Source organism: Corella eumyota, chromosome 5 (assembly GCF_963082875.1).
Source record: "Corella eumyota chromosome 5, kaCorEumy4.1, whole genome shotgun sequence".
Classification (NCBI taxonomy): Eukaryota; Metazoa; Chordata; class Ascidiacea; order Phlebobranchia; family Corellidae; genus Corella; species Corella eumyota.
This window is the reverse complement of record NC_137494.1, coordinates 5,230,969-5,243,990: the sequence shown is the minus strand read 5'-3', so window position 1 is coordinate 5,243,990 and position 13,022 is coordinate 5,230,969. Positions and strand designations below refer to the sequence as shown.

The 13,022-nt window shown below is 30.4% G+C and overlaps 3 protein-coding genes across 3 annotated transcripts; 2 read left to right on the top strand and 1 right to left on the bottom strand.

Moving 5' to 3' along the window:
* The first annotated feature begins 2,933 nt into the window (after positions 1-2,933).
* Positions 2,934-7,094, top strand: LOC145752881 (nucleolar complex protein 3 homolog). The gene is made up of 9 exons (XM_082569247.1): positions 2,934-3,260; positions 3,793-4,006; positions 4,220-4,372; positions 4,831-5,146; positions 5,567-5,807; positions 5,975-6,154; positions 6,343-6,489; positions 6,590-6,752; positions 6,845-7,094. Exons 1-9 carry the CDS (start codon positions 2,967-2,969, stop codon positions 6,985-6,987), a joined length of 1,851 nt encoding a protein of 616 aa, XP_082425373.1. The 5' UTR covers positions 2,934-2,966; the 3' UTR covers positions 6,988-7,094.
* A 212-nt stretch (positions 7,095-7,306) lies between these two features.
* LOC145753332 (adipocyte plasma membrane-associated protein-like) lies at positions 7,307-9,842 on the bottom strand. Its single transcript, XM_082569742.1, has 6 exons — positions 9,559-9,842; positions 9,175-9,374; positions 8,651-8,878; positions 8,286-8,483; positions 7,621-7,768; positions 7,307-7,520 (listed from the first exon to the last, which is right to left on the bottom strand). The coding sequence occupies exons 1-6, from the start codon at positions 9,840-9,842 to the stop codon at positions 7,307-7,309; spliced, it is 1,272 nt and encodes a 423-aa protein (XP_082425868.1).
* A 1,029-nt stretch (positions 9,843-10,871) lies between these two features.
* Positions 10,872-12,945, top strand: LOC145753331 (adipocyte plasma membrane-associated protein-like). Its single transcript, XM_082569741.1, has 6 exons — positions 10,872-11,155; positions 11,364-11,563; positions 11,644-11,871; positions 12,096-12,293; positions 12,502-12,649; positions 12,738-12,945. The coding sequence occupies exons 1-6, from the start codon at positions 10,872-10,874 to the stop codon at positions 12,943-12,945; spliced, it is 1,266 nt and encodes a 421-aa protein (XP_082425867.1).
* Positions 12,946-13,022: the final 77 nt, after the last annotated feature.

Genomic DNA, 13,022 nt, shown 5'->3' with positions numbered 1-13,022 from the left:
TTGTCGAGTTTGTTGAGCTTCTATACGTGCGGTTTGTTTATTCTAGTCAACATTTATTTAACTTGTGTAACCAGATTTTTTGTTTGATTCTTTTGAAACGCTATACTATGCTATAGTCGTTGAAAGGTCATTCACAAAAACGTTAACACTATAGCAGGCTACAATACATAACTTAAATAATGATACTTATAACAGACGACCTTGCCAAATGCCATTTAAATTTCTAATTAACCACTGCTTACAGTTCAAATTAAATACATTCTATATAGTTATGTTATTTCTTATAAGCTATACAGTGTGTTATTGCAGGCCTCGGGTGATAAATTAATTACCAACAAAAGCGACGTTGTTGTTGTTGTTTTTTTTTATTAATGCAACGTAATTGTCACGACACATTTTGTCATTATTTTTTTATTCTAAAAATTCTTTTAAAAAAATAATTAATTTTTAGTAAAAATGATAACTTCTTATCATAACTTTTTATCTGATTATATTTTGCATAATTTATTTTGAATTTAATTTAGGTTATAGTTGATTAAAAAGTGTCATGCGTTTAGTTATCACGTAACCACAAAAACGAGATAAAAAGCAACGCGTTAAGCAGTTTGGAAATTAGTTTGTTAAAATATAACAGATGGCGTACTCAAATTTTGCTTTTTATTTTGAAATATTTTAAAGGTTTTTCCCGAAAGAGGTTATTCAGATTCAACACCGAGTTTAACTTTAATCTCATGGGATTAATTTTTTAATTTGTTGTTCATTAAAAATTCCAATCTGTTTTATATGTTCGTAAGATATAATCGATTTTACATTTAATCCATTTTGTCGAATGCAAGTACAAAAAAAAGAGTTTTAAATTAGGATTTAAAAAGTGTCTATTTGTATTAAAAATGTATAATAAAGAGAATATATAATTTCGTATTTGTTTAAATGTGAAAAAATAATTGTTTGTCTATTATGCTATACGTATATTTTTGCTTGTTATTGTTACGTTAGTTTGTAAATTCATTATTATTTTATGGCGCGTGGTGAAAGGCGGCATAAATATTTAAGATTCAGAAGTGATAATTATTATCATTTGGAAAGTGCTTGTGTTTTAATAGGTTCAACACATGCCAAGTATTTAAAAAAGTTTTTTTTATTATTTTAAACCTACGAGTTATTTCTTTATTGTTAGTTTTAAAATTTGAAGTAGAAAAAAAAGAATGGCAAAAATTTACTTTCTGGTTTTGTTAGTTTTAATTTTTGGAACTTTTAAAAATGTTAACAGCAGCACAGATAAACCATGTAAGTAATATTATAAAAAGTTTGGTAATAAATATAAGTAATTTAAACATAGTGTTTCAGTTTTTAACTATTAAAATTTTTTTCACTTAGACGAAGAGTTTCTTGAAAAATTTATTAGAGACGTAAGTTTAATTTTATATTACAAATATATTTTAAACAATTATTAATAACATTTTGGAAAAATTTTTAAATGAATAATTTTTTATTTTGACGGCGAATTTTAAAGGCCAACTTTTTAGTGTTACAAAATTAAAATTTTTTTAACCCATTATTTTAAGTATATATTAATAATTTTACAATAGATAATATATTTTTATCTTAGTTTTGGCTTAACTTGGAACCCCAAGCAGACGTGACACAAACCCAGACTTTAATTGACCCAAATGATACAGATCGTGATTTAACAAACCTTCTGAACAAACTTTCTGCTGACTCTTTATTTACAAAACAAGATTATGATTTGCCAGAGATGGATAATAGAAGTGATGCATCCCTTTCTTTGATTAAGAAAGGCTATTCGATGCCATCCATAATTAAAAAATGGTATTCTATGCCATCCATAATCAAAAAGGGTTACTCGATGCCCTCTATAATCAAAAAGGGGCACTCTATGCCAGCTATGATTAAAAAAGGGTACTCGATGCCCTCTATAATCAAGAAAGAGTATTCTATGCCCTCTATAATCAAAAAAGGGTATTCCATGCCCTCTATAATCAAAAAAGGGTATTCTATGCCCTCTATAATCAAAAAAGGGTATTCTATGCCCTCTATAATCAAAAAAGGGTATTCTATGCCCTCTATAATCAAGAAAGGGTATTCTATGCCCTCTATAATCAAGAAAGAGTATTCTATGCCCTCTATAATCAAAAAAGGGTATTCTATGCCCTCTATAATCAAGAAAGGGTATTCTATGCTCTCTATAATCAAAAAAGGGTACTCGATGCCCTCTATAATCAAGAAAGGGTATTCTATGCCCTCTATAATCAAAAAAGGGTATTCTATGCCCTCTATAATCAAGAAAGGGTATTCTATGCCATCTATAATCAAGAAAGGGTATTCTATGCCCTCTATTATTAAAACGGCATTCGCGGTACCCCATATTAAAAGAGACTACGCGATGCAATCTAGTACTAACACGGAAACAAATGAAGATATGGCTAATTAACAATAAATGTACTTTGTTATTTGGTATTGCAATATTGGCGGGGCTTAGTAATTGTGCTATACAGTTTGTCATTAACTATTGGTGGTATTTACCTTTCGTTGTTATGAGGATAAAATATATTTAAAGTGTTTACTCGAACTATTATGACGTCATCAAGAACACTTTACACGTGCTTGTGTTGTTTTCGGTTTTTGACATGATAAAAAGCAATTTTAATGTTGTTGTAAAGTATATATGTTTTATTTACCTGGAAAAAAACAAATACTATGAACGTATTATACTTAAATTGATTTAATTTTCACGTCGCTAACATTTTTTATTGCTTATTTTTGCTATGTTTTTGTAGTTTCTAAATTATTTGCTTACTTGTACAGCCAGACAGCTGAAATAATAAAAAAAGAATAATTTTGTACATACCTGTCTGTAAGTTTTTACGAATTAGCAATTTAAATTTTTTTATTTTTGCTTGTCAGGTAGTTTATGTAATAACATAAAACTAATTTTGGTAATTAAAATGACAGTTAACTTAAACAAAAAGTCACGCAAACGAAAATTACTCGTTGGCCAATTGAATGTTCAAAACGAAGAATTAAATTTCGAAAAGGTGCCCAGGATTTTAAAAGGGAACAAAAATGGTAGCAAGAATATTACATCAAAATCGAGAGAATTGCTGCCCATTAAAATCTCCACGGGAAAAATAATTTCACAGTTGGTTGATGTAGAACCTGACATAGTGGATAGTGAAAGCGAAAATGAAATTGTGGAGGATATAAAACCAGTTGAAAATATCGAACCTAAAACATCAAGGGTAATTTTGTAATTACATTTAAATTATTAAAAATTTTATTTAAGTTTGTAAAAATATAAATTAAAAATTGTAAAATAATAAATAAAACATTGCATTTTTATAAATAAACTAAAAAACCTTCTAACCTTTTTTTGTTTGTACATATCTTTATCCTCGATGTGGGAAAGTTGATTGCCCGACTTAAACATAGAGTAACATTAGTTACTCCTCCCAAGTCTCGAGTTGCCTGTGGCAGTTTGGCATATTATAGATTATAATTGCCCGATAAATATACTGCTGATTAGGTGCTGGCTCAGCAGGAGGTTCTATCGTTTATAACGACTTACTCAAGGGCGCTACAGCATAAGAGCAGTGGGGATTGAACTCACGACTTCATGTGTGGTGTGGCAAGTGTTCTTACCAATACACCACGCTGCAGGTCAAAGTTTAGGTCCAATTAAATATTTTCAGTTAAATTTTCCTTTTTTGTTCTTCTTTCTTTAAAATCCTATTTAAAAAATAAAAAAACATTTAAATTTAAATTGAAACATAGGAGTTGTTAATGGAGCGAAGAAAATACATTGCTGAAAAGAAGATGCATATTGCTGAGCTTGCTTCTACAATTACTACCAATCCTCAATCAAACCTTAAGATTTTGAGGGATCTTCGGATGATGTTGGAGGACACAAGTCATCCAGAATCCTGTGGGACAATCAGAAAACTTGTTGTCGCTTCTATGGCTTGTATTTTTATTGATATTATACCAGGTAGGTTGTGTTAAAATGTTTAAATAAAAAAACAAAAAAGCAATTATTATTTGAATATAATTTTATATAAATATTTAGAAAATTTATTTATTGTGTTATTTTTGGCCCTGACAATTATCTATTTTTAAGTTTAAAGCAAGTAAGTTTTTTCTGCAAAACAAGTTTTACTAAATTACCGAAACAAATTTTTATTTTTATTTTAAATTTTTTTAGGTTACAGAGTCCGTGAACGAACTGAGAAAGAAAAAGAAGTAAAGTTGAGCAAGGAAGTTAAGATATTGACTGATTATGAGGAAGGATTAGTTCAGCAATATAAAATTTATTTACAAACTCTAGAGAAATTTATTAAGGGAAGAAAATTTCCAGGTGAATTAAGTTTTTGTTATATCTTTATCCTCAAATGTGCGACCTAAACATAGAGTAACAACAGTTACCCCAACCAACTCTCGAGTTGCCAATGGCAGTATAGAATATTATAAATAAAAATTGGGCGATAGTTAAGCTGCTGATTAGGTGCTTGCTCGACAGAAGCTTATACCGTTTATACAGAAGCTTCTATTGCTCCTTGATCAGGGGCACTACAGCATAAGATCACTGGGGATCGAACCCAAGACCTCATGTAGTGTAGGAAGTGACCACTACACCACACTGCCAGTGTAAAATTCTAAAAATTTTATTGAATTATTTTGTGTAAAATTACGCTTTCTTTAAATTGGTATAGGCAATGTAAAATTATATTTTAATTACTAAACTTTGTTTGGTTTTGTATAAATATTAAAGGTAAAAATGTTTGTGTATAAATTTTCATTGTTTCATATTTGCAGGCAAACATAAATTAATGTCCATTGAAGCTGAGAAGAGCCTGGGAGATATTGCAATTCATGCTTTAAAAGATCTTTACATCAACACCTCTCATTTTAATTTTCATAACAATATTATCAACGTTCTTATCCCTATAGCTAATAACGACCATGTTGATGAAATAAGAAAAATATGCTGTGATGCAATTGGAGATGTTTTTGCTACAGATAAACAAGGTTCTGCTGCTGCACAAACTGTTGAAGTTATGGCCAAAGTCGCTAAGGAAAGAGGGCCCAAAAAATTAAAACCTGAATTTCTAGACACTCTATTAAAGTTAAGGTAAGGCTTGGATGTAATTTGTCCTTTTTAATTCAGTATGTATATAAATAATAGCTGTTTTATTTATTTTTGTATATATCTTTATCCTCGATGTGGGAAAGTCGAATGCGCGACTTAAACATAGAGTAATATCAGTTACTCCGACCCAGTCTTGAGTTGCCTGTGGCAATTTAGGATTTTATAGATTATAATTGCCCAATAATTATATCGCTGATTAAGTGCTGGCTCAGCAGGAGTTCATACCGTTTATAACGCTTTACTCAAGGGCGCTACAGCATGAGATCAGTAGGGATTGAACCCACGACCTCATGTGTGGTGTAGCAAGTTTTCTTTCCACTACACCACGCTGCCGATTAATTTGTTTATAAAAGTTATATAGCGTTTTTAAACGAATGTATTTATAAATAAAAAATTGTCAAGGATAAATCGTGTCGATTACTCTATGGTTGGAATCCATCAAACTAAAATGGACAAGAAAAAGGCTGCAGCTGAAAAGAAGAAAATGTCACGTAGGATGAAGAAAGCGGCCAAGAAACAAAAACCGATCGACAACGAATTGAAAGAAATTGCTGCAACTGAGGACCAAGATCAAAGAACAAAGCTACATACTGAAACTATTCAGACTTTGTTTCTTATTTATTTTAGGATCCTAAAGCATAAGGTGGGCTTATTATTTATTTTATTTTACCAAATTAAGATTTTTAAAAACTAAGTTGAATTTTTATATAGCATTATAATTATTTGTATATATATTTTACAATTTTAAAATTTGTGTAAAATTTTTTTATAATTAATATTTCCGTAATAAGAACTAGTATTTTTTTACAGAAAGGTCGTGGTTTAGAAAGCAAACACAACTTACCTTCTGTCCTCGAAGGTCTAGCTAAATTTGCCCATCTTATTAACATCGATTTTTTTAACGATTTGTTGCAAGTTTTACAGAAGTTAGTGACATCTGAAATGCTGTCATTTAGAGAAAATTTGCACTGCATTTTTACAGTTTTTCAGGTATAAAGAACATCATTTTAAGTTACTTACTAGTTATTAGAAGTTAGATTAAAATGAAAAATAATTATGGATAATATTATTGAGTTTTTTGTCAACTTTATTGATGTTTATAAATGGTTCTCTAGAATAGAGTTTAACATTATTCAACTGTAAATATAATTTTTTAATCATTCTTTTTTGTTTTTTAGATTTTGTCAGGCCAGGGTGAGGTTTTAAACATAGATCCAGTTGAGTTTTACAAAGTAACGTACCAACAGTTATTATATGCAGATGACAATAACATTTCTTTATTAGTGAAATGCTTGGATCTTATGCTAAATAGAAGGAAAAAACAGGTTCAATTATTTAGCTACATCATTTTTAAATATTTGAAAATTTTGTTTTATTTTTGCAATTCTTTTTAAATGTATTTTATTTTCTGTTGAATGAATCAAGGTCACTCTATCCATGTTGTGTGCATTTATCAAACGACTTTCAATCATCACACTTCAGTTGTGTAAACCCCAAAATGTTAACTTAATGTTGGGGTTTATTAAAAAGTTGATAGCAGGCAATAGCAAAAGTGTTCAACTTTTTGACATTGAATCATTAAATATTGGTAAGTGTATTTTAACTACTTATATGGTAAAAAATAAATCCATTTTTTATCTTATAAAATTAATTCTTTTTTTTATTTTTGAAAAATTTTAGGTTCTTATAACGAGATGTTAGATGATCCACTGTATGCTAATGCCCAATCCACAGTTTTGTGGGAATATCATCTTTTAAACAGACATTATGTTGCTGATTTGAGCAAGCAGTCGAAAAAAATGTTAAAAACTAGTGGAAAATAAAATATTCATTTTGTAATAAAGTCTAAAATATGTCATAATAGTGTGGACTAATTTTGCTGGTTAAGGTTAAGTAATACCCAACTCGTTTATACCAACAGTAATAGCTAAGTTATAGCATTTTAGATTAAGATAACTTATTCAAGTCTCTGATTTTGTAAAATGTTGTTCAAGTGCGGCCTTAAAGCCTACTCGTACCCACTACACGACACTTGAACGAAATTTATTTATTGCATATTTTGCGTAATTATGAAGAAAATGGAATTAAAACATCAAGAAAAGAACGAACAAATCATTAAATATCTTAACAAATCTACCCATGCTAGTGATTTTTTCTACCAATAGGTTTACTGTCTTCTAAATTTAAAAAACTCATAAAATTAGCAGTGTAGCTACCTAAAGCTAATCTACCGTCGCTAAGCTCGGTAGCTTGAGATAGGCCAAAAGTCAGATCTCCGTCAGGGTCGTATAAAGATTGTAATATCTCGCCATCGTCGTCTATTTCAAATAAAGCGTTTGCTTCTCGTTTTACAGAGCTGAAATAATAAAAAAATGGTGTTATGTTTAGGCCTAGTATTTAATAAGTTAATTTTTATGTAGCAGATAAATTAAAATGGTATTAGGGTATTTGCTTACTTGAGTATCGTATAGTCAGAGAATAGTCCTGCAATTGCTTGCCGAACCATCGGATTTCTGTCCAAAAACATGTTCATTTTACTTAAATAGACTGAAGTAGCGACCCAGTATGTTCCCTTGCTGTTTTTTCGAATATTATCCGGCAATGCTAAAAAGTAAGCGTGAAAAATATTAAATTCTTAATTAAAGCACCATAAAGTTATTTGCTAATTGGTTGGCTGTTACTGGCAGGGTTATCAAAAATGTGTGGTTCCAGTAGTTTAAAACATTTAAACCTGTGATAAATACTTTTTAACTGCACAAATTATAAAGAAATTTTCATATCTTAATTTTTTTGTACTTTTTTACATAACAATTGAAACTAAAAAGGGTCAGACGGTGCTGTGTGCCATATGCGTAACAAGAGGTTGGGTTGACACATTTCGCACACAAAAAAGTGCGATCGGCCCATCATCATGCCCATTATGACCTTAGAAGGATCTACTTACTAATTTTCGCTCAAGCTTGATGAAGTCTACTTTTTAAACTACCGTTTGTGGTGCGCAAAATTAAATTTTGTAAAAAAATTGCAAATATATTTTTTACATAATATTACAAAGATGTTTCTCTCTGCCTACTGCTAGATTGAAAAAAATATTTTTTTTATTGTTTAGTCTCTATTTTACCTGGAAAATTTACGATTTTTGTTATTTTCCATGTCTTAGTGTCGTATATTTTTACTCTTGATCGAGAAACTTCTGCCACTAATAACTTTGATTCGTCTTCAGATAATTGTATTCCATTTGCAGTACAAAGACCAAACAAAACTGCTGTCACCTTCTTTGTCGCAATATCGTATTTAAATACACGGGAATCACATAAACCTAAAAAATTGAAAATATTCATTTAAAAAAAAATTACAGATACTGCTTTATTATATATCAAGCACATATTGTATTCTGAATGACTGTATTTTATAGCTGTATTTACAAATCTTATAAACGGAAACGCCCTGTTTCTTAAAACAAAGTTTATGAAATTTAAATCTTACCTGTCATTAGATTTAATATTCCAGACATAAACCCGTATTTGATTGAAACGTCAGTAAAATAAATCACTTTTCCGTCTTTGCTAACTGTCAGGTCATTAGGAAAAGAAATTGGAGGGCTGGCATCTTTAGACGAAACCAGGATTTTCACTTTCTTGGTTTTGAGATCGACTTTGTATATACCATATAAAGAATCGGCAACGTATAATTGATTTCCATGAATTCGCAAACCTAAAATAACAACAGTAACTTTATTTTTATTAATTTAATGTAAAGTTGTCTGTATTACTTTTTTTAGTATATTTATTTGAAAAGGGTGCGCAGTTGGGGCGTGGTTAAGCTATCTGTAAACCCTGAATCTACAGGCAAACAGTGTGGCATTGAAGAGGCTCGAACCCGAAACCTTTCGCTCGTAGTTCGCTGCCAACACATACCAAACTACCGGAGTTATTTCATACAATTTTAAAAACCTCTTTATCTATATTACACCTTTATCTATATATCTTTATCTATAAGGTCTACTTTACCTAAAGGTCTTCCACGATTTTCTTTATCATTTAAGCATGTAACCCCCTCTATTACTCCAGAAGTTAAAATAACTGCTGGCCCTGCACCAATTACACCGTCGCGTGAAGGGGCAATTTTTACAATATTTCCGTTCTTGAGACCAGTGTACAAGTTTCCTGATTCGTCCTCTGCTATACTTTCAGGCTCAGGATGGAAAATTCTGCGTAATTGAAAGTACGTTGTTAGCACATAACCTTTTTATAATGACGTAATAATGCGTGTATTGTGCCTTGTGATATTCCCATAATGCCATTTTTATATCATTCTTTGGTAACTTATTAAAACTTATTAACAAATATGTTAAACAAAAACTTAAGCGTAATAAAATATTTGAATATAGATACTTTGTGCCTTTGGTGAGCCGTTTATTTTCTCTCAAAATACCAGTTTTTTCGACCATTAATATCATGTCTTCTTCTTTAAACGAGACTGCCTTAACTGGTGATGTGACACAACCGTATATGAATACAGTAAGCAAGATGGCCACAAAACACAATACATAAAAGAAAATTGATTTTAAAATAGGAATTATGCCATTTTTGGTCTCAACTTTGTTTGTGGACTGTTTTGGTTCAGTATTGTTGGTGGATTTCTTTTTTCTTTGACGAGTAGTAGTTTTAACAGTCATTTTTTACTACAGTGCAGACCGTTAAAGAATCTAAAAACAATCTTTCCAAATTTTGATATAGGCTTATATTTATATTAATTTGAAGACTCTAATTTTTTTTGCTTTTTAACATTTGCAGGCTTAGCTTTACGATCACATTAGCACGTCTAATTGTTAATATTTAACATTTCTGTATGTGTTATAGCCTGTGTTGTTACCCGATACTTTGTCATGTCAATACAAGTTATGTGAAGTCTCTCAAGCGTACTAAACATAGGCGTAAAGATAGGTATTGTAGGTTAAGAGTTTAATGTATTTTATAAATATCCACGTTGGGCTTTAAATAATACTTTTAATGTATAAGTTACAGTGTAATACTAGTAATTTTATGCTTTTTTTGTAAACTTAAACAAAACTTGCACCTCAGAAAAGTATTGCCATGCTATTTCATACCTTCAAGGTTGCAAACATTTTAGTTTAAGGTGTGTAATTTTATACAATTCATTCTTATTTAAATATAAATTTTAGCAACACCAACTGCTTGTCATAAGGCCATCAAATAATATTGTTAAATTTTTAACAGAAATGAGTTTTGATAATTTTTTGCAGAAATAAATAGTGTGTCTTTTTTATGCAATAAAAATAAATGTTTTTTTAAATCACTAATGTCTTCAATACTATAGATCACTCGCTGTACAACAAACTTTTGACATTTTATGTAAACATTTATATTTAGTCCTGCGGCCTTTCGCTAACATTTAGAACGCTTTAATAATTTGCCAGTCGGCGGTTTTATTTGCCCGGCATTAAAGGTAAATATTAACTTACCGACACGTTGTTTTTGCGGTGGTTTTTAACAGAACATAGCATGATATAAGCAAAAAAGTTGAGTGGGAGTCAAGTTTTTGTTGTGTAGTTTTTAAACTTTAGAGTACCGCAAAAGGCTTTATTAGTTTTTGTATAATGTTAGAATGAATTGTCTAACAGCTAGACCTAACATCAACAATTTTTATTATTTAGCAATAAAGATTTACAGAGAAAACAAGTAAAATGACTGGCAAAACTACTGTTCGTCAACGAAAAAAGCAAATTAACAATCAGAATAACCCAAAACATCCTACAAACCAAACAGAAACTGGGGGTGGATTTATTTCAATTCTAAAATCCATTTTGTTTTATGGTTTATGTTTTGCAGCAGTACTTATTTGCTTCTGTGTGTACGGCTGTATTAGATCACCTTACAGCATTCATTCATTTAAAGAGGAGGATATTGTAACTATGGTAGAGCGAGCTGGTGTTCTAAAAGAAAATAATCGGCTAACAAAAGGCACTAAGTAAGTTTTGGTAAAGAATTTGCCTTGTTATACATACACCTATAGTAAGGATCCATAGAGTACTTTAAAATGTTGTAATGGCGTTTAGTTATCCACTATTTATTTTATTGCGTAAAAGTTATTAAAGCAATTATGGTAAATATAACAAAATTAATAACTAGATCAAAAAACTATTAAGTCATATACAATGTTACTTTTAACAAAACAGAATCTTTTTGCCTGCACCTGAGAGTATAGTTGAAGATGAATTTGGAAATTTGTACGCTGGTCTGACGACTGGAAATATTGTGAAAATAGCCCCATCAAGCGACGGCATAATCGGTGCTGGACAGGCAGTTAACATTACTTCTGGATTTATTGAAGGCGCTACCTGCCTAAATAAAAATAAAGACCGTGGAAGGCCTTTAGGTATATTGATTTACACAAGTATCGATTTTGTTATATAAGATGAATTTAGTTTAAGACTTAATTTGCAATATCTTGTATAGGAATGCGGTTAGTTGGGAATCTGTTATACGTAGCCGATGCATTTTACGGTATATACACAGTTGATACTAAAACTAACAAAGTTAAAATGCTGATTCCTCCTAATGATGTTTCACCACCCATGGCTTTCCCTGACGACCTTACAATTAGCAAAGACGGAAAACGAATTTATTTTACCGACGTATCGTCCGAACATACATTGAGCGATGTAATGGCTATTTCTATGCGAGGTTAGCTTTATAAAATACAATTTATGAAATGGGTTAAATGCATTAAAAAGAATTTCTTTTGTAAGTGTTTGAATAATAGATAAAAAGGGCCAGAAATGTGCAAGTTTATTAGACATTTGTAAATTTTGGTTAAAAGATGTAACAGCTAAAATGTAAAGTAACAATACTTAAATTCTTTTTTTCATATATATTTTTTTACTTTAACACTTAACCTTTATTTCTAGGTTTATGTGATTCTCGTGTGTTTCAATACGATATCCCAACAAAAAAATTAAAACTTGTTTTGTCTGGCTTATGTTTTGGAAATGGTATTCAGTTAAACGAAGATGAATCAAAGATTATAATTGCTGAAACAACCCGATCACGTCTTCGAATAATTGATATCAAAACTTGGGAGACTATTAAAGTAGTAAAATTTCCAGGTATTTTAGAAACGTTCTCATTAAACATATGTTTATTGTTGTCTCATAGGCATTTTATAAGTCTTTCAACATAAAATTACTTTTTAAACATCTGTTAACTCACTGAAAAGGGCCATTTTTTGAATAACTTGGATTGATTTACAATAAAAAGACAAAAAAAGTAAAACTTGACTATTTTGTGAGCAATTTTCTATATTTTTTATTCAAGCTTTTATCGACAACATTCGAGCAAGTAGTAAAGGAACATTGTGGGTCGCTTGTTCAGTGTTAATGACTGGCATGAATGAGTTTATGGACAGAAATCCAATGTTTCGACAATCCTTACTTGGTCTTTTTTCATCTGAGCAATTGATGAAGTAAAATAATAAGTTAACTCTATTCATTATATTAAAATACACCTACAAGGGCTATTAAGTAAGGTTCAACTATTTATTTTCATTTTAGATCTATCAAAAGGGAATCTAATGCTGTGTTTGAAATGAACGAGAACGGTGAAATATTGCAATCTTTGTACGACGTGAACGGAGAGTTAACTTATGGATTAACTCAGGCTACTGAACTGAGCGATGGTAGATTAGCTCTTGGTAGTTACGTGGCTAACTATCTAAGTTTTTTAAACGTGAAAGATAGTAAACCCATTGGAAAGATATAAAATTTCTTATTCCTACAAACACTTAAGTAATTTTCTAATTTTTAATTGAAAAGTCAATCAAAGCGCAGTACTAAATT

Coding starts and splice junctions, on each gene's coding strand:
- LOC145753332 (XM_082569742.1), bottom strand. CDS start 9,842: ATGACTGTTAAAACTACTACTCGTCAAAGAAAAAAGAAATCCACCAAC. Junction 8,879..9,174: donor AAATCGTGGAAGACCTTTAG/GTAAAGTAGACC, acceptor TTGTTATTTTAG/GTTTGCGAATTCATGGAAAT. Junction 8,484..8,650: donor AATATTAAATCTAATGACAG/GTAAGATTTAAA, acceptor TCAATTTTTTAG/GTTTATGTGATTCCCGTGTA.
- LOC145752881 (XM_082569247.1), top strand. CDS start 2,967: ATGACAGTTAACTTAAACAAAAAGTCACGCAAACGAAAATTACTCGTT. Junction 5,808..5,974: donor TTAGGATCCTAAAGCATAAG/GTGGGCTTATTA, acceptor ATTTTTTTACAG/AAAGGTCGTGGTTTAGAAAG. Junction 6,490..6,589: donor TAAATAGAAGGAAAAAACAG/GTTCAATTATTT, acceptor GAATGAATCAAG/GTCACTCTATCCATGTTGTG.
- LOC145753331 (XM_082569741.1), top strand. CDS start 10,872: ATGACTGGCAAAACTACTGTTCGTCAACGAAAAAAGCAAATTAACAAT. Junction 11,156..11,363: donor CGGCTAACAAAAGGCACTAA/GTAAGTTTTGGT, acceptor TTAACAAAACAG/AATCTTTTTGCCTGCACCTG. Junction 12,294..12,501: donor TAAAGTAGTAAAATTTCCAG/GTATTTTAGAAA, acceptor TTTTTATTCAAG/CTTTTATCGACAACATTCGA.